This window comes from Microcebus murinus, chromosome 16 (genome assembly GCF_040939455.1).
Source record: "Microcebus murinus isolate Inina chromosome 16, M.murinus_Inina_mat1.0, whole genome shotgun sequence".
In the NCBI taxonomy this organism is placed as follows: domain Eukaryota; kingdom Metazoa; phylum Chordata; class Mammalia; order Primates; family Cheirogaleidae; genus Microcebus; species Microcebus murinus.
Genome location: NC_134119.1, coordinates 2,134,055 through 2,160,287, shown reverse-complemented (window position 1 = coordinate 2,160,287; position 26,233 = coordinate 2,134,055). Strand labels below are relative to the sequence as shown.

At 60.4% G+C, this 26,233-nt stretch overlaps 1 protein-coding gene across 1 annotated transcript in view; it reads left to right on the top strand.

Moving 5' to 3' along the window:
• The first annotated feature begins 2,508 nt into the window (after positions 1–2,508).
• CDH4 (cadherin 4) overlaps positions 2,509–26,233 on the top strand; it is a 410,136-nt gene continuing 386,411 nt past the window's right edge. Inside the window, exons 1-2 of the mRNA XM_020281742.2 lie at positions 2,509–2,587; positions 4,816–4,927. Of these exons, the coding sequence (XP_020137331.2) occupies positions 2,531–2,587; positions 4,816–4,927 (169 nt within the window). The 5' untranslated portion in view covers positions 2,509–2,530. The remainder of the gene's footprint in view (positions 2,588–4,815; positions 4,928–26,233) is intronic.

The following is a 26,233-nucleotide window of genomic DNA, read 5'->3' as shown; positions in this document are numbered from 1 at the left end:
GAGTCAATACAGGAGGTCTGGGGCCTGGAGTCTGTATTTTTAACAAGCCCCCATAGGCATGTGGCCTGGGGGCCACACTGGGAGAGACCAGGCTGTGGACCACCCTTTGAAAGCACTGCTTGGTATTTTAGATCATGTTTTCCCTTCCCTCTCGGCGAATCCACACTGCTTCTCAGAGTAAGTCTGATAAACCAATGCTCCCTGCTGGACTTGCATCAGCTACTGCAGTGCTTCCAGAACTGTATTCCTGAAAATGCAAGTTCCTGTAAGGCATTTATACTGCAAAGGAAGGCCTCCTTGAACAAACGAGTTTGGGCAACGCTGCACACGCCAAGGCCCCTGGGCCTGAGTTAGAAAGCCGGCACCTGCGCCCGACCTCTCCACCTGCCTCCGCCTGACTGCATGGCTGGGTGATAACAAACCCACTTCATGGAGTTAGGAGGATTCCAGGGGTTGATTTACACAGAGCCTCCACGGCTATGCCAGGTACACAGCTAGCACCTCATAAGGGTTGGTGATTGTCAGAATTTACCCTGTCTGGAAGTCACCATGCGCTTTAGTTGAGTCAAGACTCAGACATTCGAGAGTAGAGGAAGACATGTTTAACCAGTGTTTGGACCTCAGGACCCACCTGTCCTGCCCACCCCCCATCTTTTTTATTTTGAGATGTGCATGCTTGTCAGCACTTGAGTAGTTTCCTGGAGCACATTAGAGCAAACGCTGGGATGTGCGTCGCCTCTCCCAAGAAACCATTTGCATGATGCTCAGGTCGTTTTCAGACAAAGGCGTGGCCCCTGCAATGGCCTTTTCAAGATACTAGGCGAGGGACACAAGGCTGCCGAGGGGTCTCAGTGTCCAAAGCAGGCGTGGGCAGCTCCTGTTGTCCCCTGGGCAGTGACGAAGCACCTTGACCAAGGAGAGAAGCAGGTGCGGGCAGGTGCCTGAGGAGTGGAGTCGCCCCACCCCCGTGTGGATTCCGGGTGGGCTCACACAGGAACTCCCTGCCTTCGCAGGACTCACACGTCCGAACACCGCAGCAAACCAGGCCGTGGAAAGTGTGACCTCTTCTCCCGCCAGGCGGGAAAGGGACGAGACTGGGGGGAGGAGAGGCAGGTGGGTGCAGCTGTCACTTCCCATCCAGGAGTCCCAAAGCTGCAGCTGAGAAACCAAATCCTGCCTCGTGCTCTCGGATATACAGCTTTCTCTGCTCTTCTTGGGTTATCCAAAATCTGATCTCCTTAAGTGCAAGGCAGAACCCGGGCCAGCAGACCACCCTGCCCCCAAGCGCGAAGGTTCTGGGAGAAACACAGGGAGGTGCTGCCTGAGTCTGAACTTGAAGCCTACAGTGCCACTCAGCCTTCTTCCTCTGCCTTTCCGATGCATTTCTCAAACCAGAACTAATGTATTCTGGACACAGAGCTCTTCCAAAGCAAGACAAAGAAATTTTGAAATACCTGAGCAAACAAAACCACTTTTCTTTAAATCCCCAAGCCAAAAGGAAACATGCGGAAACATTTACTCACCTTCCAAGCGGTACACACACACACACACACACACACACACACATACACACACACACACACTTAATAATACTGTAAGGAAGTAGCCCCCCAGTTCAGAAAGCCCCTGCAGAGCACACGCATCCAGCCCCTCCTCCTGACCAGCTCTTCCATCTGTGAAGTTCCTCCAGTCCTAGAGCTGAGAATTTCTCTCTTGGCTTCCCAGGCCTCACAGTGGGTTCTGATGCACACACAGGAATCAGTGCCCGCACATCAGAGACAGGCCCAGACCCCAGCCTTCCATAGCAGGAGGGGGGCGAAGCCCTGCAGGCTGAAGTCTGGGCCTGGGTCCTCTCTCCTCTGTGGTCTCTTGAGTTGGCTATGCCCCCTGAGCTGCCCGACCTGGGTTTGAGGCCCTCAGGCTGGCCTGCGTCAGGGGTAAGAGGACACTTGGAAAATAAGGAGCAGAATGGAGGTGCCCACTCCCACCCCAGCTGGGCAGGGGCTGGACTAGGACAGCGGAGCATCCGATGCAGAAGGGTGCCCTGGATTTGGGGCGGGAACCTCAGTGCCTTCTTCAACCTCTGCGCCCTGCCTCTCGCTGCGCCCCGCCCCGAGACTGAATGTCCTTGGCCCTGTGGCCCAAACCCTGCTATAGAGGCCCAGAGGGCAGGGAAGCAGAGGCGGGAGCGCGGGCGCGGCGCCTTTAAGGCCCGCGTCAGCCGGGAGCGCAGGGGCCGGGCCGCGGGGCGGGGCCTCGGCGGGGCCGCCCCGCGGCTTCACCTGCAGTTCGGAGCGCGCGGAACAGAGGCGCGGGCGGCTGCGAGGCCGGCGGACGCACCGGCCGGAGGGAGCGCGCCGCCGGCCGGACTTGGCCTCGCTCCCGGAGCCGAGGCGGCGAGCGAGGCGGGCGCAGCCGGGCTGGAGGATCGGGGCTGGCGCGCGGAAGCGGCGGCGGCGGCGATCGGAGCGGCGGCGGGGAGCGGGCTCCGGGCGCCGGGCGGGCGCCGGGGCGCGGCGCGGCGGGGAAGATGACCGCGGGCTCCGGCGTGCTGCTGGTGCTGCTCTCGCTCTCCGGTGCGCTCCGGGTAAGTTGCCGCCTCCCGGCGCGGCCGTTCGGGAGCCCGGGGCAGCGCGGGGCCGCCCTCCGAGCCGGAGGGGCGCGCACACTCCCGCTGGGCTCTCCCGAGCTTCCCTGGCCCGCGCCGGGCGCCCCCGCCGCGGTCGCCGCTGCATCCAGCCCGGCGCCCGCGCCCGGAGAAGCAGCCTGCGGTCGGCGGCAGGCGCCCGGGCGGCGCGGAGCGGCGGTGCGGAGCCGGGCGGGAGTGCGGCTGTGTGGGGGACCCAGAGAGCTCTGCCCGCGCAGGGACCCGCCGAGCATCCTTCGGCCGCTCCAAGCCCGCGGCCGCTGCCCGGAGCTCGGCTCGCCGGCCAGGGGCAGGCTGCCCACTGGCGGAGCCGGCGCGCCCTCCATCGCCCGGAGCCGCGCGCCTCCGGAGTCGACGAGCCCAGCCCGGGCCGTGGCTGCGGGCGAGCGGAGCTGGAGGCAGCGGGTCGGGGGTCGGGGCGTGGGGGCTCCCGGACTGGCCGCTCCCTTTGGGGCTGGGGTCCACTGCTCAGTGCCGCTTCAGTCCTTGGTTGCCGGCGGGACCGTCGCTGCGGGTGGGCGGCGGATGTGGACCGCAGGGCTCCCTCGCCGCCAAGCCTGAGGCGCGGGCTGGAGCCGGTGTGTCTCGCGGGGCCTGGCGGCTCCGAGCGGGGCCGGGATGCCGGGCACCCGGCGGGCGCAGGGCGAGGGCGCGCCCCAGGAGCCTGAGGCGGGCGCCCGCTTTCTTCCTGCGGAGCCCCGCGGGCCGGATCCCAGCCTCGCTGTGCGCCGGGCGAGGCGCAGGGCCCGCGGGGGCAGCGTGCGCGGCTGCTCCGGGGGCGCCCTGGGCGGGGGCGGGGGCGGACGGGCGGCAGGAGTTGCAGGGACCCCCTCTCGTGGCCGATCGGCCTCGCTGCCTCCTCCGGGCCGCGCTGTGGTAACCTCGGAAATAAACAAGTGGGCGGCGGGAGGCCGGCTCTGAGGCCGCGGGGCGCTCGCGGATGCGCTGGGCACCGGGCCCGGGGCGGGCTGAAACTTTCCTGGACGAGTTTAGCCTCCCCCGGGCTGCGGGCGCTATTTGGGGCTGTGTTCTCGGGGAAAGCAGCCGCGGTTTGGCCCTTTTTCTCCAAGGAATGACCCGCATCCCACTCGCTCTGCCCCTTGGTGCTTTGGGGCGGAGGTGCGCCCGCCTCCGCCGCCCGCGTCGGGCAGCCTGTAGCCCCCGCCGGGCAGCCTCTAGCCCCCGCTGGGCAGCCTCCTCAGCCGAAGCCGCGCGGGCGGCGGCGCGCAGGGCGGGAGGAGGCGCCCGCAGGAGGCAGGTTCTGCTCCGGCGGCCCGACCGGGCGAGACTGCAGGGTGCGGGCTGTGCCCGGGCTCCCTGGCTCGCTCTGGCTGGGGCGCCGCGCCGCTGTGCTCCTTCTCCCGCGGCGGGGCTGGCTTCCCGGCTGCTGCACTGTCTCCCTCACCCCGCAGCCCCGCGCCCTGCTCGTCGGCGGCACCCACTGCCAGAGCTTGGGGGGGGGCCTGTCGTCCACCCCATCCTCCCATCCTTGGTCCTTGTGCCGTGGACCCTAGGCTTCCCGACTGGGCAGGGAAGACCGGCGAGCTCCCCAGGACCGGAGGACGCTCACCCTTGCTAGTCAGTCAGGGGAGCTCTGTCGCCGGGCTGGGCTGCAGCTGGGGGCTGCGAGGTGCACAAGTGCCCGGGACAAGGGGAGAAGGCTGGGGGGCAGCCTGCCCGCAGCCTCCTGCCGAGCGGCCTTCCTTGCCGGGCTCTGTCGCTGGAACAGCTTCTCCGCTCGGGGGTGACCACAGACAGCAGACTCGGCAAGCTGCCGCTCCAGCTCCCAAGCCTGAATGGCTCTGACGAGGGCCGGGCTCGCTGGGTCTCCCCTCCCCTCAGAGCTGACACAGAGTCGTCTGCCTCTGCCTCTTGGACAGGCTTGGCTTTCCCTGTGCCAGTCCCGCCCCACAGGCCGGCTGCTGTCACTGGCCTTGACTCCTTAGCTCGCACCCCGCTGTGCCCCCGCTGGGGAAGGTCCCCAGTCTGCAGTCTAAGCTAATGGTCCTTTCCGTCCCCAGAGACCTGAGCATCCGACAGATCCCACCTCTGGGTGGAGACTGGTTTATCAGCCTTTTCCTCCCAGCCAGAGACCTTTTGCCCAGCAAGCAAGCCCCTGTGCACTTATTTTTGTTTTACCCCGTCTTCTTTCCATTCTCCATTCGTAGGCCCACAATGAGGATCTTACAGCCAGAGAGACCTGCAAGGCTGGGTTCTCGGAAGAAGATTACACGGCCTTAATCTCCCAGAATATCCTGGAAGGGGAGAAGCTACTCAAAGGTAGGGGCGGGGCCTGGACGGGTGGGAGTGAATCTCGGGGTGCTTTCCGGTGAGGACAAGAGTCACGTGGAAGAGGCCAGGCCTGCCGGTCGTCTCAGTGCTGTGCGTTCTGCAAAGTGGTGATTGTGAAGTCAGCAAGGTGCAGACTGGTCGACCCAAAAGGCGTCTTGCATCACAGGTGAATGAGATTTGCCTTCCCTGCCATCTCTGAGTGAAGTGAATCATTCCCTGGGCAACAAATTAGAGTTCGGATGTAGCATCACCCAAATAATGTGCAGAGAGAGACTTTCTTACCAAGTATTTTTATGTATGAAATTCTGGATTCTTAAATTACCCCTGCTTTGAAATGCATGCTAAAGCAGACAGTGTTGTTGGAAACGCGGTAAATAAGCCCACAGACGTTCTGTTCACAAATGTGGCATTCGTTTTCATCACTGCCCCACTGACAACACGCACGCACACACACGGGGGGGGGGGGCTGCCGCTCGTCGAGGCAGGGTTGCAGCCACCCTTGTGATGGGGAGTCAGACACGGCTTCAAAATCCAAACGCCAGATCATTCCGCATATTGAATACGTTCCCCTTTCAAGACAGACTAACTGACTTTTCATCCGCACGGGGTGGGGGGGTGGGGGGGGGAGTGTCAATCAGCTCTTCCTTCCCGCGGTTTCCACGCTGCCCCGTGCACACCTTGGCTGTGGGCTTTCCCTCTTGGGGAGAGTTTCCCAGAAGTGGCAGCCTTTGATTTCAAAATGACGGAGAAAGCAAACCTTCCATAAAGCAGCAAAGCTAAATTTCACACCCGACACCAAATATCCTCAGACTGGTGACTTCCCTGCCAGTTTTGTGTTCCAGGGAGCATAGAATTTTCCCTCAAGACCCGACTCGGGCCCCGTGTGTGCAGGCACGGGTGGGCTCTGTCCCACACACAGGTCCTTTTTTAGATCCTTACCTTTCAAGATAGAGAGTGTTGGCTTACCTTGCTTATTCCTGGCTATGTGAATCAGGATTTTTATTTTGCACCAAATCCAAAATACTTATTTCTTGGTTTCTGAATTGTGATACTATTGACTCACTCATTGATCACCAAAAAAAATAAACAGATCTCCAGGCTGTTGGCCTAGGAGCAGAATGGGTGCACGGTCTAAACAGGCATACGTGATAAAGAGTTTTCTAGAGCTGTTCCATTAATTGTCTGTGTGTGTGTCATTTTGGCGTTAGAATGGGAAGACCATCTTCACGACCCTCTGGGTTACTGAGATTCCCCGAGGATCTGCAGAGAAGGCCCCGGGGACTCCCCTGCTCTCCACGCGTCACCCTGTCTGTCCCATGTGGCTCGTGGGGCCCTGCCTGCAGCCCACTGTCCACACGTCCCGGGCGCCTCAGCTGTGCTGAAACTGGCACCCGTAAGCCTCCCTGAGTGTGTGGCTCAACGTGATAAGATCTTGGCGTATCTGTTTTACTCAAGGACTTAAGAAAAAAAAAAAAAAGCCTCTCTTTTATTAATAGCAAGAACCGCCTACTGTAGAAGAGAGTGACAAATGCTCATACTTTTTACAATACAACGTGAGGTTTCCAACAACTGTGTCTCCTCCGTCCTCACCGGTTGCACCAGCATCTCAGCCTCCGCCTCGGGCCCAGGCCGGCCCGCACTCTGCTCCGGGCTGGCGCGGCGGAGCAGGCTAGACCCCTGGCCAGATGTCGGCCTGGCTGCTGTGCCCAGATGGCATTCACCTAGTAGGGGACGGTAGGGGACGAAAAGTCACGTGGTCCTAGGCGAACCCGGACGGGCTCATGGACTCTGTGTATGCGCGCCTCGTTTTCCACGCGGCCACTCCCCCCCGCGGGAGATGCGCCAGCCCGAGCCTGGTTCAGAGAAGAGCCGCAGAGCCTCTCCTGAGCATCCGGGCCTCCTGGGTCCTCTGTCCCCTCCCCGGGGTGCGCAGTAGTTGCATTGCTTCCCCACACCCGCACGGGCCACCTTCTCCCTGCTTTCTCCCCCTTGCTGCTCTTCTCAAGGTGTAGCGTCTCGGGAGCAAAGAGATGGTCTTACGTCTCACGAATCACTTTTCACATAGAGAGGCAAAAGCTGACACACACCCAAGCTGGACACATACCAGTTTCCCTGCGTGTGTAGAAGACTTTGCAACTACAGGCCCGCGGAGAGGATGCGTGTGTCGTATGTAAGAAGCGTGGTGTTTCTGCTAGTCTGGTAGGGATCGAGCTAAATAGATAATGACTACTTATAATTGAGTTGTTCCAACGGAGAGAGCTTAACCTTAATTTGACAAGCAAAGCTTCAGAGTGTCCCCATTTTATTCTAAGTGCGCCATCAGCTATTAACGACTACTTTGTGGTTCCTTCTCGCCGCCTGAGTCAGCTCACCAGAAGCCCCGCACACACAGATTCCAGCAGGAGCGATTTGTTACACAGTAATTAACTTGTTTATGATAAATGGATGGAAGAAATGTCGTGGCATTTTGTTTTATGTCTAAATGAAAAGCATTTGCATTCTAAAAATTTCACGCTAATTAGGCTTAAAATAGTTTCCCCCAATAGGGTAGCAAATACTATGAATTGGGAACCTCTTGCGGAAAGTATGGCAACGCGGGTGTTCGCGGGGCTGATTTGTAGCGTTTCTGGATCCCCTCTGCCTTGGGTTTCCTGCCTGCGCTTTTGCTGGCAAGAATCTGTACGTAATTGCATATACTTTGCGCTGTCGTTTTGTTTTTAGGATAATTCACTTACGGCCATGATCACTGATGCATGGTAATATCTAAGATCGGATGGTTAAGCCGTTTTCCGTAGGCTGAAACGGAATGTTCTCTAAGCTGTAGTTTAGTCCAGGGCAATTGCTAACCCGGTGTCTTTTTCTCTGCTTTGTTAATAATTAACGGTCAGCCCGCCCGGAAGCCGCAGCCGGGCGCAGTGACCTGCATTGCTCTCTCTCCTGCGTGCCGGGCAGAGCTCTGGGCGGACCCAGACCAGCTTCGAGGCAAACACTCACAAGGGAGAGACGGTTAGAGGAGGCGTGGTGGGAACTCATGGCTCGTGGGTCCTATCTCCCCGATCTTGGGGGAAGGGGTACAGGTGAGTAGAAGGGTTTGCGGGGGCGGGTCTTGGCATCGTCTGAGAAAGTGGGTACACTGTGTGTTCAGAAAATATGGAAAAGAGGAGCCCTGATTCTAATGACTTAGTTTAATGAGACTCCCTGAGCACAGCCTGCCTTCTCCCCATCCCCAAGTGGCGTAGGACCAGCTCTTGCACCTGCTCACCACACCCCGACTCGCTTATCAGAGAATTGGTCTCATCTCGTCAATCATCTCCTCCTTTAAACCAGGTGTCCTCAAACTACGGCCCGTGGGCCACATGCGGGCCGCCTAGCACATGTAACCCGGCCCTCCGGGTGTTTTTGCCGCCGCTGCCTGTCCTGCTTAGCAGCCGACTCATCCTGGGCCACAGTGCGCACTCTCCAACGGTCTGAGGGACAGTGAACTGGCCCCCTGTTTAAAAAGTTTGGGGACCCCTGCTTTAAACTGTCAGGTTCACGAGGACAGGAATGCTGTCATCCTCGTTTACCCTTTACATTGTTTCAGGATATTCTTGGCCAACAGGATTAAACCCAGCTGACAGAATTTTAAATAAATGGTGGCTAATTGTTCTCACCTAACAATGAATGTGGAGATAGATCGTCAAGGGCTACAGCCACATCTGTGGCACTGTCATAGGCCTGCCTCATCTTCTTTCACCGTTCTACCATCCTTAGTTTGCCATTTATTGCCTTATCGTTACAAACTGGCCGCTGTGGTTCCAGGTGTTGCATCTGAGTTCAGAGCATGCAGAAGGAGGTCATAGTGGCACCGCCTGCATCTCTTCCTCGTATGGAGAAAGCAAGCACTTTCTCCTCCGAATGCCTGCAGAAGTCCGTGTTGGCTAGCACTAGGTCACGTGGCACTCCCAGCTGTGGGGCGAGCGGGAAAGCAGAGTCTTGCATTGTCATGCTTGAGGCAGACCCGTTATAATCCATCACCTGCCAGGGGAGCAAACTGCTCACCTAGCGCAGAGCTGGGACTCTGTTTGGGGCAGGAGGGAGGAGGAGTGGACGCTGAGTAGGCGGCACTAGCGTCTGCCCTTCCCGGGCGCCCAGCACGGCACCTGGAGCAGAGCAGACGGGGAATTGCCGAGTGAACGCACAGCTCCCTTGCATGCGGAGGCTGCTGGCGGGAGGCCTGGTTGCAGGGAGCTCACATGCGGGTGTCCGCAGCCGACACCTGATAGTCCGTCAAACTGCAGTGGGCGTGGCCGGGGGTACGTCACCTTGTCCTTACACGTATGTTGGATGTAGCCTCTCTGCCCGTGCGGCTCGGCGCGGCCACTTCTGTGCGGACGGGGGGACTCTGCCGGGGCAGGGCGTGGTAGACACCGGCCCGTCTCCCCGCATAGCATACGCCGTGCCGCGTGAGGCGGCCGCGCCGTCAGTCCCAGTCAGAGGAGGTAGTGGATGAGCCGGAGAACGCCGCCCCCGGCCGTGTGTCCGAGCCCTTTGGTTAACTGGCAGCAGAGCGGCAGCTGCCGCGATGTTCGGGCAGAGGGCACTAGTGATGAGCCGCCCACGCCCGCCTGCCACTGCCGGACGCTGCGACTCGTCCGTCCGCTCTCCCCCTCCTCGAGAGCAGACCTCCCTGTGCCCGTGCGCTTGGCTGGCAGCCTGCCCTGCTTTAGGACATCCTCCCTAGACTCCCTAAGGCCGAGAGGCAATGTGACCTCTTTCTGGTCACTGGTATCTAATCAGGTCAGTCTGTTACGTTAGGCTCCTGGGAAAGTTGGGGTTTTTTTGTTATTATTATTCCTGATAAGAAAGGAACAGACTGAGCTGGCCGTGCCTTCTGCCCTTTGCTCTGTGTCTTCTTCTTGCCTTGAACTTGTGCACAATGGCTGGGGCGGAGCAGCTGTTTTGTGACTGTGAGGATGGTGGAGCAGAAACCGGGTCCCAGACGGCATCCCTGAGCAACTGCAGAGCCCTGGACTCATTGCCTTTTGAGAGGTGAGAAAAAGAAGGTTAAAGTGCCACCGTGGGTCTGTTGTCACTGCAGCCAAATGCAGTCCTTGACTTAGGGGGAGGACTAGCATTGCAGCCCCCGCCTCGAGCGCAGGTTTCCAGGCTCCCTCTGCCCATCCTGTGTGCCCTGGGCCTTGGCCTCTTACCCTCTTCTGTGTTCCTTTGCGAGTCAGTCTCCTCCAAGCATGCCAACTGCAGAGAGTGTGTCACGGGCACTCGGTAAACATTTGTTGAATAAATGAAGCGCTCAGTCCGCGCTTCAGACCCTCTTGAGGTCAGGTGCACGTGAACAAACAGGTAAACGTTTTAAGCCGGGGCTGTCTGTCTGAACCACTCGTCAGGGAAGGGGAAATTGTTGCCGGGTTGCAGGGCGACCCTCTTGCAGGGATGCAGAGGCTGTGCCGGGCTCGTCCCTGCCCATGGCGTGAGCCGGCTCCGGAGAACCTTGGCCCAGCAGGGAAGCGGCGTTGACTTGAAGCTGACTCGGACCCCGCTGGTGGCCCGAAGCCAGGACTGTCCTGCTCTTGTAACCAGAGAGATGCTTCCTTCTGAGCACCCAGGCCAGACCTCCACCGCCTCCGCCGGTCCCTCCGGGGATCCCAGAAATGAGCGTCCGGAGCCCAGGGTGGAGCTGATGCGTCTTTGGCTGTCCTTGGGGCGCCCTTGCCTCCCACAGGGCTGTGTTGTTTCGGGGGGTCTTCCTGTCCCTGCTGCGGTTTCCTTGGTTCCAGGACGAGGAGACTCAGAGAGGGGCCGGCGTGCGCTGCTCTTAGAAGGCGGCTGCTGTTGCCGGCGGACACAGGACCGGCCCGCGGCGAGCCTGAAACACGCTGCTGGGTGTGCCGTCCGCGGGCCACGGCTCGTCCGCAGACAGGGGCTCCCGATAACCGCGTTCAGAAGCAGATCGGCGCGGGACGCCGCCGCCCTTTGCCCTGCGGCTCCCACGGGGTGAGTGGGGGTGGCTGTCGGTGGCCGTTCCGCTGTGAGGACGTGGGCTGGAGGAGGCGGCAAGGTGTGCTCCAGATCACTCGATTCCTAAGTCCGCTGGTCGAGAATCTTCCCGCCCCCTGCTCGCGGGACCCGCAGTCACGGAACACACGCTTCCTCGCGGAGGGCAGTGCGCGCGCCAGGCACAGCGAAGAGGGTGGGGGAATGCTCCACGCCGTGGCTTCAAGATTAGTTGAGATTTCGTGTTTTAGCAATGTGTATTTCAATTGAGTCTTAAGGTCAGGGAATGCGAGGCTTTGCGTCGTTATAATGTTGGAATAACAACAGTAAGTTCTGGCCGGTTCTTTGCACACGGCCTCAGTGTTCGCAAAGCCCTTCCAGGGAGACGACGCTCTTCCGGGTTTTTTGTGGATCAGAAACCGATGGAGAGTGAGGCCATGAGATTGGCCTGCGTGCGTGCGCAAGACTCCCTGTTTCCCGCTTTGTCCAGGCCCAGGGCCCAGGCTTTTAGCTCGGGCGTCTCTCCCACGTACCGTGAAAGATGGTTCTGGAGCACCGTGGTCCCCGCACACCGGAGGGACCCAGATGTCCGGGCCCTGGTCGTCGGGTCGGCCGTGGCCGAGCGCTCAGAGGGGCCGGGTGTCTCTCCGGCTGGACGCTGGCAGTGAACAGGCCCGGCGTGCCCAGCGGTGCCGGTCACAATTCGAGATTGCTCGTGTGTGAGGTGAGCTCAGCCGAGGTGGGTCCGAGCTTGTGGACACCCTGGGCTTGCGAAACCAGCCCTGGGATTAGAAGAGCCGGGATTCCGCGGTGCCGGCAGGAGCTTCCCGTCTCTGGGCGTGCACCACGCAGTCCGTGGCAGCGTCTCACGCGGCCCTCAGTCTCTGGCAGCGCCGGGGCAGGCAGCACGGGCCGGGCCCGAGGGGAGAGTCCGGGCGGTTCTGGAAGTTTTAGACACGTCAGGTCCGCACCGGGTTTGCACTCGGGACCGTCGCCATAAACTGCAGGGTTCTGGGAGCGGCGGGGGCTGGCCGCACGTCGGAGAAGGTCGGGGCCGACTCCCTGTCGCCACCTCTCGAGAGGGCGGGCCTCGTGTCTCCACGTGGCCTCTGCCCGGGTGGGGGCCCTGGGTGTTTGGGGACCTCTCATTCTGGGCTGTGAGAGAGCAAGGTGCTCTTTTCCAAGTAGAACGTGGAAATCGCGACAGCCCGGCGCCCTGCGGGGCCTCCGAGGCTCACGAAGCCCCCGGTTCCTGCGCCTCCCTCCAGGCCGTCCTGGGGGCAGCGTCGCTGAGAATGGCAGTGGGATTTTCCTCAACGCCGCCAAGACCTGTAACTAACTCGTTTCAGAAATAGTGATTTTTCTAATTCCACCGTGGAGAGTTTGCTTATTTTTTAAAATAACAATGAAATTCATAATCAAGTTTAAACGAAGTGTATTTGGTATGTATATGTATTGCCTGTAACGTTTCCTTCCTGGTGTTGATTTCAAAATGTGGAAATTTTGTGACTTCTCTTAGGTAGCTGGGCTAAATTTAAGCAAAGCCGTCCTTCCTTCCTTCCTTTTTTCTGTGAGAGCGTGGTTAAGTGGGTGCCAGAGCTAATCATGAGCCGGGAGAGAGCGCAGGCAGGCATTCATCTTCTCAAAGAACGTGCCTGTTATTCTGACTTTTCGGAGGAGCGATTTCTCCTCCGAGTGAATTCCGCTATAAAGAATACCATAAGCCGAGCGAAGTTTCTGCGCGTCAGGGGCAATCAGTTCTCCCGAGCATGTTCTCGTGAAACCTCACGCGCTTGCTCTCGCTCCTCCAACCCGGGCTATGGTGTCTTGCAAACCGGGCTGGTAAAAATCCTTTGTGGTTTTTTTTGTTGTTGTTGTTATTAAAAGGGTCAGAATTTTGGTGCCATTTTGCCCGGGCTCGGGGCTGCCCTCTCCTGGCGGCCTCCGGTACTGGCTGGCCGGTGTGTGTCCCTGGCTGTCCTCACCAGCAGCTCAGCCTGTGGCTCTTAAACAGGAGGAGGACACAGAACAAAAGTGCCCTCCTGAGTAGTCTCTGGCCGGTTCCAGCTTCCAAAGGCCATTTTCCTTCCAACCCCCATGTCCCGCCCGGGAAGGGGCTGGTGTGTTGGGGGGACTTACCGGGTGCTGACGGCTTCCCCTTTGGAGCTTCTGAGACCCCCACAGCCCAGGCAGTGGGCGAGCACGCCCAGGCCGCCTGCGGCAGGCAGGGGCTCGGTCTGCAACTTCGTCTCCCTCGTCGCCCTTTCTGGGAGGAATTCGCCTGGTTCACGGGTCGCCCTTTCTGGGAGGAATTCGCCTGGTTCACGGGTCGTGTCGGTTTCTCGTTGCAGCACAAACCGCCGCAGATGTAGCGGCTGAGACGACAGGCGTTTATCACGTCCCGGGGTCAGATGCCCAGCGCCGAGTCCCTGGGCTGTGGGCACGGCGTTGGCGGGGCTGGTGCTGGAGGCTCCGGGGGGAGGATCCGCGTCCGGCCTCTGCCGGCTCCTGGAGGCTCCACTCTCCTCGGCCCCGGCCACCCCCCGCCGGCCCGCCTTTCTCCGTAATCACGCCTTCCTGCGCTTCTCTCTCCTCCACCTGGAAGCATCCCGGGGTTACGCCAGGTCACTCCAGGACAATCTCCCGAGGCAGAGCCCTTAGTCACGTCTGCAGAGTCCCCGGTGCCGCAGAGGGTCACGGGTTTGCAGGTCCCGGGGTCAGGACGGGGACCTCCCCTCTTCCCCCCTCCTGCCGACCCCCACGTGCCTGAGGGTGGGGCCGGCCGCTGGGGTGTGCACGGCTGCTCCTTTCTGGCTGCCACGTGTGGAGGACGAGCTGTGTACGTCTCGGATGGTGCCGTGTGCGCCCTTCAGTCACGCAGACCTCAGTGGCTGGTGACTGCGCGGTCGGGGAGACCGAGGCACAGAGTGATGGAGTAGCCTGCCGTGCATCGTGAGTCCAGAAGGTCTCTGGGGTGGAAGGGTCCTGCACTGAGCCACTGAGCCACGCGGCCGTCGTCCCATCACCGGGAGCCCTCGCCCCGAGAACTGCCTGCTCTGTCCAGCGTCTGTAGCTGGGACTCGAGTGGGCAGCTGCCCCTGGTCCCAAGATGGGCGTTGCCACCTCGAGACTCGGTGGGGCTCGCTGTGCCGTGCTGGGCGGACTGCCCACAGCGGCTTCCCATCTGCCCACGTTCGGTGCGGCCCCGTTTGGATTCTGTGTGGGTCCCCAGATCGGGATGCAGCTCCTCTCTGCATGGCTGGAGCAGGTGCCCCTGTCTTTGTGCGTCTGGCGGGGAGAGAAGTCAGAGATTGGGCTTTGTGTTTGTGTTGGCTGCCTGGTGTGAGTTTAGGCGCATATATGTCGATTTGTCTGGAATTCAGGTGGGAACCGTGGTGTGTGAGCTGCCAGGCGTGAGGCCCCAGCTTGTGCTGCTGTAGGTGTCAGGGAGGAAGAGCAGGCTGCAGTCCACGACCCCGCCTGGGAGTCGGGAGAGGGACTCGGTTTCCTCACCTGCAAAGTGCGGGGTTAGGGGTCCAGCCCTGGTCCAGGAGCTGCCTGCCTGGGGGAACGCTTGCTAGACATGGCAGGTGCCCGGGCCCTACCCAGACCTACTGTAGGGCATGGGACAGCAGCCCCCAGAAAACACATCCACCCAGGACGTCCGGATGTGACATTATTTGGAGAAAGGGGCTTTGCGGATGTAATTGAGGATCTCGGGATGAGATCTTCCTGGAGTGTCTGGGTGTGGCCTAAACCCGATGACAGCTGTCTTCTTTATAAGACACGGAGAAGACAGACACGGAGGAGAAGACAGACACGGAGGAGAAGACAGACACGGAGGAGAAGACAGACACGGAGGAGAAGACAGACACAGGAGAAGACAGACACGGAGGAGAAGACAGACACGGAGGAGAAGACAGACACAGGAGAAGACAGACACGGAGGAGAAGACAGACACAGGAGAAGGCCGTGTGAAGAGGGAGGCAGAGCTTCGGGTGATGCAGCCACAAGCCCTGGATGCCGGAGTCGCCAGGAGCCGGGAGAGTGAAGGGAGGGTCCTGCCCTGCAGCCTTGAGGGAGGCCACAGCCCCCCTCCCCCCGGCACTGGGTTCTGGACTCTGCTCCTCCCGAACTGCAGGAGAATAAGTCCCTGTTATCTGAAGCCGCCACCTTTGTGGTCCCTGGCGGCAGCAGCCACGGGAGCTAATGCACCCACCACAGTGAGAATTCCCTGGGAATCTGCACGTTAATCTGGGAGACAGAGTCATGGCACCACCCCCGGGGACTTCTGGCTCAGGGCTTTTAGCCTCAGATGTCCAAGGGCCGGCGCCCCTGGGGAGACCTCACCTGTGAAGGTGTTGGCTGGGTGGTAACCGCAGCATCGTAAAGTGCGGCCAGGTGGGTGGGTTCGAGCAGCCCCACTTTCCATCTCCCCGGAGAGGCAAATGAGGCGCTTTCGTGTAGCAAGGGAGTATTTGATATCATGAAGCGCGACACCGAACAATTTCATTGGATTTAAAACGTATATGGGACATTTGTTCTCCGCCCATTATCTTCCTCTGTCAAATGGAACCTTAGCGAGGATTACGGCTCAGATAACATCGCGCAGCTACACTGTAAATATTTTGTTAATGGGAAGGCCCGCGCCGTGGATGGGCAGAGCCGGGCGGGGGCCGGGGGGCTCACTCCCTCTGCCCGGGAGACGTGGGGCGTCGGAATGGCCTGGCGCTCTGTGGCAGGGATGCATTTATAGAACGTGCCTCTCTCTCCCCAAAACTGCTGTGCTGTGGAAATGCAAAAGGACATTATTTCTGGCTGCGAGTGTCTCACTTCTCGTGTCTCGAGTGGCGTGTTTTTGCCGCCCGGCTGCCGGGTTCCACGCGAGGCAGAAGATGGCTCGGGAAGCCGCAGCCGGCCGGCTGTCCGGGCTCCATCCGCCTCCCTCGTGGCCCGCGGCGGGGCAGCTCCTCGAGAATGTGTCCGCCTGTGCGTGACGGGAGCCCCGGTGGCCGAGAGGAGGCCCCGGGTCGCACCCGGGCGCGGGCAGCTGTGAGGTCCCGACACCCGGCTCCTGTCTCTCCTTCCGGGTTGGGCTGGGGGACCCACTACCCCGCACCTGGGGTGGGAAGGGGTGAGCGTGTCCCTGGACCCAGGATGATTCAGGCCTCACCCGCCTCTCCCGCCCGGAGCCCGAGGAGAGACTCCGAGCTCACGGGAGGAAGCGGCCCCTCCGGCTGCCCTCGGCCCCTCCCTGCCAGGCTCTGGGGCAGCGAGGGTGGCCAGCGGGGGGAAGCCAGGCAGCCTGCCCAGGGCAGGGGGCGGGTGGGAGAGCGGGCGTGGCCGGCGAGTCCTTGTGTTGGCTTTTCCCGGCGTCCTGGTTGGTCTGCAGCAGTGAGAACTTGGAGGGGGAAGGTGCCGTCTCTCCACTCTCTCTTTTTACTCCAGTGGGATATTTACAGAGGCTCTGGCTGACTCATCGCTGGGGACACCCGCCGGCGGTGGATTCACGCATCCTGTGAACGTGCTCGCTGCACCCTGCAGGCACCTGTGTGAGCATGGCGGTCCCTAGGGAGCCCTGCCTGGTCCCAGGCCTGCGCCGCTGGGGGAGGGACCGCAGCACACTGGCTCTGCCGCCGCGTCTGCTGACAGGTCCTCTCCATGCCGGGCTCTGCGGTGCCAGCGGGCAGCGGGCGCACCACCAACCCCCTTGTCCGCAGCAGGGTGCTGGCGTGGGACGATCTGGGGTTGCTGCTCCCACAGTGGCCTGGGGCAGCGAGGTTGAGGCAGGGCAGCTGCCTCCAGAGGCCAGCCCTCCACGCCGCCCTGCCCTGTCCGTGTTCTCAGAACCGGCACGGGGACGGAGCCCCAGAGCCCCCATTGTCCGGGGCCTGAGCAGCCTCTGGGGTCCTCCGCTCCCTGACACTAGGCGTGTCCTGTGGCCGGCGAGATCGTCTGCCCCCTCCGCAGGATGGGGATGGCAGGTCTCCCTCCCTAGGGGGGTTGACGACCCAGCACGGTGCCGTGTGGAAGTGTGTGGCCGGGCACCGGGGCACGGAAACACCTGTCGTGTGGCTCCCCCTTCACACCGTCTTTACCTGCTAACGTGCACACGCCAGCCCTGCTCAGCCAAGTCAGCCCGAGTCTCCGCGGGGCCCGGTCCCGGAGCTGCCGGGCGGGCGGCGCCAGCAGCAAGTGCTGATCCCCGCGCAGAGCCGGCGCCGGGCCGGGGCTGGTCCGTTTCCACGTGGCTCCAGCTGTGGGTGGGCGACTCCGGGCTCCCCAGCAGCGCCCGCCCCAGCCGGTTACCCCGGATTGCAGAGGGCGAGCTGGCCTTTGTGCCAGTCGTTTCCCGTCAGACGGTGGCTCATTCGATAGATACTTAGGGTTTGTTTAGGGACTTTTCCCCCCTTGTCGGCCTTTGCATTCTTATGTGTGGCCAGAGACCTTTTGGCGAAAGGCATGCTTTAAAAATTGAGCAAATAGATTATGGAGTGGTTTGTTTAAAGTCCTGTAGGCTCGTGGGGGGGGGGGGGGCAGCACAGGAATGCGAGTTACCTGCTGCCGTCGTGTGTTCATAGGGTGTCGGTGTGATTGGATTATGTCACAGCGCATTTAATACTTGAGCAGGGATGGGCGGGCGGGGCCGGGAAGTGAGCTCTCCCAGGTAGCCCGAGCGCGGGCTCCGTGTCTTTTAAGTTATCTTCCTCCTTCCCGTCTTCCTTCGGATACAAAGAAGGGATTATACAACTTGTTTTATCTCGTTCTTACATTTTAAGATAGAAACGGGTGCCAGTGCAGGGCTGGAGGCTATAAAGTTGTGATCAAAAGTCCGTAAAATTATGGAACTTACGTTTTCCTGAGAAGAGAGGATTCGCAATGACTTTTTTTTCTTAAAGGAGCTGGACGGCTTGAAGACTGATCCCTGCAGAAGTGTGCGGCACTCTCTGGGGGGTAGGGGGGGACGGAGTTACGGGCCTGAAAGGCTAACGGCCGGTAAACGTCAATCCTCTACCATCCTGGCTAATAAAAGTAGCTCGTGAGACATGGAGTGTCGTGTGCCAGAATTGCAGGGCCTCGCAAGTCCATTTGGAAATGGGGGGGGGGGGTCCTGTGAGCCTCAAGTGTTTCCTCTTCGCGGTTGAGTGACGGCCCCTTTGCTGGGCGGTAGCCCCAGAGTGGCCAGCGTTTCTCGGGGTATTTTTGGTTCAGACATTTAGCAGGTGCTCTGGATCCGTAGTCCTGGAAACTGCAGGCGCATCTTTATTGCAGGTGATCTGGCCACCTGCACACGCGTGGACTCATGAGTCTACTGCATGGGGGGGTTGTTAAATGCCGTGAGCACAGCATTCTCTGAAAATCCCAGACGTTGGAACAGGGTGGCAGGGACAGGCTCTGGTTGCAGCCCCATGAGATGGGAACGGACCTATCTTCATTTTCTAGGTCGGAAATGTCAGCACGCAGAGATTCTAGAACTTTCCGGGGCTGTAAGGGATGCACCGGGAGCTGGGAGATTGAGGACATCCTCATCTCGGCGTCTGCTCCCCATCGCCCCGTCTTGCCTGCTTCACTTGGGGTGCAGGTTGGGCAGGCGGGGGGACCCGTGCCGTCAGAGCGGAGCCCGACTTCAAAAGTAATCGCCCGCCGCGTGTTAATTTCCCAGGGCCCTCTGGGCCTGGCGCCTTCCACGGCATTAAATCGAGCGCGCTGACAGCAGAGCTCCTTCTTCCTGAGTGATGGGCCCCGGCCCTCCGCAGCCGGCCTCGCTGAGTCAGCGCAACGGCCGGCCTGGGGCTGTCTCCGAGATTTCCTTGTGAGCAGGACTGAATTACCCTGCGGGCTGGCACGCAGCCACGGAGCCACGGAGCCACGCAGCCACGGAGCCACGGGCCGGCTCTGCCGTCTTACAGCAGGGGGCCCGGCCCGGGGGTGCAGCCACCTGCGCTCCCATCCTCAGAGTCTCCCCTGCTCACCCGATGCTGCCTCGGTGGCTCTGCCTGTCGCCCTCATCCGGTGCGTGAGGCCACCTGACCTTAAAATAAGAATTTGAGGCCGGGTGTGGTGGGTCACGCCTGACATCCCAGCACTCTGGGAGGCCGAGGCGGGCGGATTGCTCGAGGTCAGGAGTTTGGAACCAGCCTGAGCAAGAGCGAGACCCCGTCTCTACTATAAATAGAAAGAAATTAATTGGCCAACTAATATATATAGAAAAAATTAGCCGGGCATGGTGGCGCATGCCTGTAGTCCCAGCTACTCGGGAGGCTGAGGCAGGAGGATTGCTTGAGCCCAGGAGTTTGAGGTTGCTGTGAGCTAGGCTGACGCCACGGCACTCACTCTAGCCTGGGCAACAAAGCGAGACTCTGTCTCAAAAAAAAAAAAAAAAAAATTTGATGTTTCAGCCCCATCAAGCTGGGGCTGTACCTTCCCCGGGAACACGAGGGCAGGTGCCGCTAAGGAGACGGTGCTGTCACCGTGCGAGAGCCTTGGTTTTGCCTTCGCACGCTGGAAAGGTGGAGACAGAGTTGTCTCCACAGAGCTGTCCGCTCGGCGAGCCCCGCGTGGGACTTCTGGGGGCAGGTTGGACTCCGGGGCTGCCCCGCGTGGTACCCTGCGCCCTGCCGCGTTTCAGGGAGGCAGCTGGCGGGCGGGGTGGGTGGGGAGCCGAGCCGGGCAGAATGGCGGTGAGAGCAGGGCCTGAGGAGCAAGAGGGGCTCTCGTGCCGGGGCTTCTGTCCTTCCCTTAAAATTGTGTCCATGGTGGCTTCTCCTCCGTCTCGACAAGAGAAGCCCCGAGGGGAGGCCTTTTCCTGCGGCCCTGGTCTTCTCAGCAGCCCCAAGGCCCAGCTGCCGGCGCTCAGGACTGTCGGAGACATGCCCCATTGTTGGGCTCTCAAAGGAGGGTTCTGGAAGGATATTCTCCAGCGCACAGTCCTCCGGTGGCTTTCTGAGGCTGTGGCCTGGAAGAGGCCCTAATTAATCACTTCCTCCAGCCCCGGGGAGCGGACGGCTGCTCCCGAGATAAGGGGCCACGCGGCCCTCGGTCTGTCTGCTCCTTTCTGCCAGGCTGAAAATCACATTGTCTCCTCGCTTTGAAAGGTGCTTATTTTATCGGGAAGACATCCCCTCCACGCACTTATCTGGGAATTGTCTTATTGCATTTTCCCCTTATCAGTTTTGAAATAACAATCTTCCCTCCTTGCTTAAATGCCATGTGGGTCGGAACTTTCGTTATTGGAAAGCGGCATTGTCCACGAGCGCGTCGTCTGCTGCAGATGTTCCCGGTCGCCCTGGGTTCGGCAGATGCCCGGGGGACACGGTGCAGCTCGAGACACTTGTCTCTGCTTTCCCCGAGGAATCCCACATTCTGAGCTACGCTGGGCTGGAGGCAGATGCTCATCTATTCATTTCCCAACACACTGCACCGTTAATCTCAACTTGCCCTCTCCCAGTGGAGCTGCTGTTGGTGAGACTGTGGCCTCTCTCCGGGAAGTTATTTGATTTTGATGTAAGGAAAAGGATTAATGTGGCTGGATTTTGATAAGGCCGGCCGCTGCGCGCGGCAGCAGCGACACTCTCATCCCGCTCGTGTTGCTGACAGCTGGTTGGTTTCGCAGGAGCACTGCAGAGCAGCGATACCGGACGTGCGGAGATAATTGCGGTTTTGCTATTTAAGAAATAAGTCTGGTGCTTTGCAATGTTAAAACGATAACCTGTTCAGGGAAACTTGCAGGGCCCGACTTCTGGCACAGGAAAACCTCTTCTAGCAGCTTGACTTGGATTTTATTAATCTATTTTTATTTTCCCGAGTATAAATTAAAGTCCCGTTGCTGTTTGAACTCTTAAGCTGGAACGTAAGCCCAGAAGTGCACGTCTGCACTTTCAAACTGAAGGCGTTTCCAGCGTCATGTCTCTGCGCGTCCACGATCGCAGGCTTTGAGATTAGATGCACTCGGGCAGACGCCGTGTAAGTAGCTTGCTCTGTGGTGGGCGTTTTTGATCAAGGTGCTAATCTTGGTATGTACCTGGGGTTCAGGGAAGAGAGGATTAGGAGGCCACGCTTGAGCAGTGGATAAAGGCCGTGCTGTGTCCTGCCGCCCTCCCGTCCCCACCAGGAAAATGACAGGGCTGTGCCTGGGATCCACCTGTCCTCTGGGGCTGGTGTTCTGCGACTCTCTTGCTTTGCTGCTTCCCCGTGGCCAAGTCCGCTGTTTTGAAGGGATGGACTTCCGTGGAGGGCCAGGGCGGTGGATTGCCCCATGCTTCCCCCTGGGAGAGTGGGCCTGCCATTCGGTGGCTCCAAGAAGGCTGCAGACTCAGGGGCTGTTGGGTGGAGGGAGGCGTGGGGGCCGGCAAGATGCCGCACTTTTCATTAGCACACCACGTCGTTCATTTTGCTGCTGTTGCTGGTGTTATACCTCATAGACACCCGTGGGTTCCTAGACGTCAGAGCAGGTAGAGCCAGCTTTGGACCTCTAAGCGGGGGTCCTGGAGACTCTCGGGTCCTGCAAAGCCTTGGAAACCTCCTGCTATCCACAGGATCAAGTCCACGTGGACCGTCCATGCTGAGGTCACCAGGCCCCTCCCTTTTTCCCTATGCCACGCCCACTCCCTCCCTTCTGGCACCAGCCCCGAACCACTGCCCAGGCAGCTCGAGCATGCCCATTGCTGCGTTTTGGCTACACCCCTCGGCCCGACTTGTCCTTCCACCTGGGAGAATCTTCCAGGGCCTCCTCGTTCAAATGTCACTTGTCCGTTGGGAAGTCCTTTCCCTTCCCTTCCACCTTAGCTATGTCAAATTAATTACTTCCCCCTCTGTTGTCTTGTCGTTTTATTAAAATGTGTAACAATGTGATGTGCATCATGCCCTCTGCTACATCTGCCAAGTTGTGGCCTTATTGTGACCGTGTGTGTGTGTGTGTGTGTGTGTGCGCGTGTGACTGTGTGTGTGCATGTGCTGGCTAGAAAAATGTGTGTGTGCGTGACTGTGTGTGTGCACATATGCTGGCTAGAAAAGTGTGTGTGTGCGTGATTGTGTGCACATGTGCTGGCTAGAAAAGTGTGTGTGTATGCGTGTGTGTGTGTGTGTGTGTTTCTGTCTGTCTGTGATGGAGAAACAGACACACGCCCCCGTGCACCCACACGAAAGCTGCTCCCAGGAGGAGTCTTCCTGGGAAGGGACATGAGCTTTCTCCCACCTCCTGGAGGGGAGAGGCTGGAACTGACAAGCAGGAAATACGAGGGCAGGATAATTGGGGAAGGACGGGCATAAAATGGAAAAGCCCAAGTATTTTTTATTTTGCACCTGTGTATTAGGGCTCACTCGGTTTATTTATTAAGCTGTTATCAGAGTAAAGTAAGACAAGTGGGTCTTAGTCTAATGAAATTGCCCCTCTGTGGGCTGTGCTGGCTTCGGGTGTCCAGAGCGTAATTGGATAACAATGACAATCACTGCGTCGGGAGCTCAGTGCCGGACAGCCTCTCCCTCTGGCACCTCCCGCTCGGCACCACTCTCTGACATCAGATGGAGCGGGCAGAGGGCGGCGGTGCCACTCGGTTCCTGCCTGGGCCTGCAGTGTGGGTGCTGGTCGGGCCTCACGGGCCCTCGAGTTCCGGCCCCGGCGTTGCTCTCGGAGGTGGGGCCTTGGTTACGACGAGCTGGGCGGGAAGCGTGTCTGTCGCCGTTTGGTGACGTTCGCTCGGTGGCTGGTCCAGGCATCTGTGAGCCAGGCAGCTCCCTGTCTAGGGCCGGGGGGCCAGGGAGACCCACCTGTGACTGCTGCTTCATTTATTAAAGTGTTGGACTCTGCCCCTCCCTGCCACCCACCTTGTGGGGTACCCCTGTCTGCCTGTGTCACTGCGTGGCTGAGGGTCGGGCACCTCTGTGAAATCACACTGAGCTGCAGGAACCGAGATCTACAAGCACCTTGTGCATACGTGCGCAGAGATCGAACCACTTGGCCAATAACGTACGTCGATTTATCTCCTTGCAGTGCTCTGCTGAGCCGAGGCCTCCCCATGGTCTTGTGTTGAGGCCGAGGCATGGAGTTCCCGTGCTAGGCACTGAAATGATGTGCTTGTAGGATGAGGAGGTGGACCGGGGATCGCATTTATGGCTCAGGGTGACCTCAGGCTGCGACCTACAGGGCTGGGTGGTGGGGCTGGGCCGTAGGGCTGGACGGTGAGCCTGGGAGGTGGGGCTGGGCGGTGGGCTGGGTCATAGGGCTCAGAGGTGGGGCTGGGCCGTAGGGCTGGGCGGTGAGCCTGGGCAGTGGGGCTGGGCAGTGGGCTGGGCGGTGGGCTGGGTCGTGGGGCTGGACGGTGTTCCTGGGTGGTGGGCACCACTTCTGCTCTGAGCACCAGAGGCTCAGGCCCGGGAAGCAGCTCAGCATCCCCTTAGTTTTCTCGAAGCATTTGCAGTAGTTGTTCCGAGAGGCTTCAGGATGAGAGAGAAGTAGAGGCCGTTTGGAAGGGAGCTCAGAGAGAACAGGAGGGGTCTGCGAAGCGCGTTTTCTCTCCTGTAGAGCGAGAGTGAGGAGTTGACGCTTGGCCGGGTCCCCCCACAAGCCCGTGGGGTGCCGGCGGCTCAGCGGAAGGACAGCGCCCCCAGCAGTCAGGCCGGGCCAGCCGCATCAGTTACCTGGGAGGTGTCGCTCTGACGCACTTCTCGGCCGAGGCGGGCGCTGGCCTCAGCCTGCAGGGGCAAGGACCTTCACTTGGGGGGAGACTCAGGATTAACTTCCAAAGTCTTTGCCAGTAGGTTCGGCAACGCAGCGGAGGGTGGACATGCTTCTGCCAAGGGCCGGTGGGACCAGCTGGCCCAGGCTGGTGGGGCGCTTAGTGCTCCCCACCTCTCATGCCAGGAGCCCCCCACTTGCCTGTACGTCTAGGGAGGAGAAGCCAGGTGGCCATGACAGACTTTCCTGAGAGCTGCTCCATCTGGGTTTCCACTATGGCCTTTAAATAGTGAATCTTATTAAGTGAGCCTCTAGAATATTCCACGTGGACGGCAGGGGCAGGGCTCCAAGAGGTGCAGAGAGGCGTCCTCCACCCTGGCACATGCCCCTGCTGCCACCCTCCTGGCTGGAGCCCCTTGGCCCGTCCCTCTCCTGGGCGAGTGCCTGCCCAGCGCTTCTCGGGCAGCGAGGAAACCCCGGCCCGGCCCAGGGCCCGGCAGCCCGGCCTCTCCACGCTCTGTTCTTAGGGAACCACCCCGGGCGGTGTCTGTCTGTCTTTCTCCACCCTGTGGCTCGGCTCCTGAGGTCGGGGTGGGGCCTTCCGCCTCCCCTGAAGCATCTGCTGAGCCCGTCGCCGTGGGCGCTGGCTCCCCAAGTGGGAGACGCTCCTGCGCCCCAAGTCTGGAGCAGGTTGCCCATGGGACCTCCAGGCCCCGGGCGGTGAGGGACGAGTGGAATGCACCTGGACGGTGAAGGGCCACTAAGCTGAGACCGGGGAGACCCGGCCCCTCCAAGGCGACTCCAGCCCCACGGCCCCTGCTCCCTGGAAATGCACCCTCAGCCTCTGCCCCGGTTTCCACGTAACGTGGACCGTGTGGACCTGGACGTGAGATTTCCCATCTCATGACATTTTGTGAGCGAAACAGTTCTAGTAACGGGGGCCTCCCATGGGAGCCCCTGCCGCTCTTCCTGAAAATAACTAATTGGAAGGAAGGGACGTCTCCCCTGGGCCTGCCACTTGCGAGGGGCGACCCCTCGGGCAGGAGAAGGCCAGGCCTGGTGGTGGTGGTCAGTGGACTTCCCCCCATGGCTGTCGGCGGCCATGCTGGGCGGGGTGTGCGGGGGACGCCTGGGAGGGTGGAGAGAGTGGACTTGAACTGCGTTGGGGTTAGACACAGGAGCCACCCAAGGCACCAGCTTCCTCTCAGGTGCACCCCGAGGCTGGAGGACTCCAGGGTGGTTCCAGGTGCACAGGGCGCTGTGGGACAGTGAGTCCGCGGTGGCAAAGTGACACTGTGCTGGGGTCTCTTTCAGGGTGAGGCCGGGGCTGGCAGGTCTTTCTTTTTCACAAGGAGGGCGAGCCCCAGGTGAGAAGCCAGGATTTAACGGCATTATTTTTGCCTTTTCTGTGTTTATTTGTAAGCACAACGTTATGGCAGTGGTAGAAACTTCCCCTTGAATCCGTGCGCTTTCGCAGGACGACAGGACCATGAAGACCCGCTAGAGGTCCTGGGGTCCAGCAGCAGGGACGTGGGGACGGCAGTTCCGGCAGCCCTGGGCGGACGTCCGTCTCCCCCAGCAGGGAGAGCAGCGTCTTCTAGCCTCGCCATTTGCGTCGCGCCTCCCGGCCGCTTGGTCCTGTCCTCGTGGTCTCTGCTCCCGCTGTCCGTGGTCCGAGGTGACGAAGCGTCTCCCGTGTAGGTTGTAAGTTAGTGAAGGAAACCAGAAGGGACGTGATGGCAGAGACGTCCGCAGCAGGGGCCCGGAGCCCGGCTGGACGGCTGGGTCAGAGTTGGCGCAGGACGGCCCCGCAGAGGGGACCACACTCGCCTCCTGGGACGTGTGGCTCTGGAGGTGTCAGCACACTGTGACCCAGTGCTGCAGGCTGACTGCTGTGTCCCCCGCAGCCCCCCAAGGTGATGGTGTTAGGAGGCGAGGCCTTTGGGAGGTGCACAGGTCATGAGCTCCATGGAGCCCTCATAAGACGGACCCCAGGGAGCGCCCTGGTCTTGGACTTCCAGCCTCCAGGACTGCGAGAATACTTTCCTGGTGTTTGCAAGTCTCCCGGTCTCAGGTGTTTGTTCGATCAGCCCGGAAGGACTAAGACAGAAGCATCCTGGTAGCCAGGGGACTCCTCCCAGCCGGCCTCCGGGCAGCGGAGCGCGGCCCCGCGGAGCAGCCAGGCGGGTCCGTGTGCACGGTCAGCACGGCCAGGACGGCAGGACTCATCGTCGGTGTGTGGTGGGGCGGGGCGTCCACGGTGCGGGCGCCGAGCCGCCTTCTGGTGCCCGGAGGGGCAGGCCCGTCACCGCGCTGGTCACAAGGGCACGCCCTCACGTCGTGTCGCTGCCCGCCGTGACTGCCGACGTGTCAAACACAAGAGAGAACTCTGGATTTGCAACGTTGGCAAGTCCTGTCCTCCGTTCTGAATCCGACTGCCCGCCGTGACTGCCGACGTGTCAAACACAAGAGAGAACTCTGGATTTGCAACGTTGGCAAGTCCTGTCCTCCCTTCTGAGTCCGTTTGGACGTTCCCTGAAGAGTCCGACTGAACGGCGCGAGGCGCAGGCGGCAGGAGGTGGGTGGGTGGGGCCGGCAGGAGCAGCACTGACGGCGCGCAGGAGGGG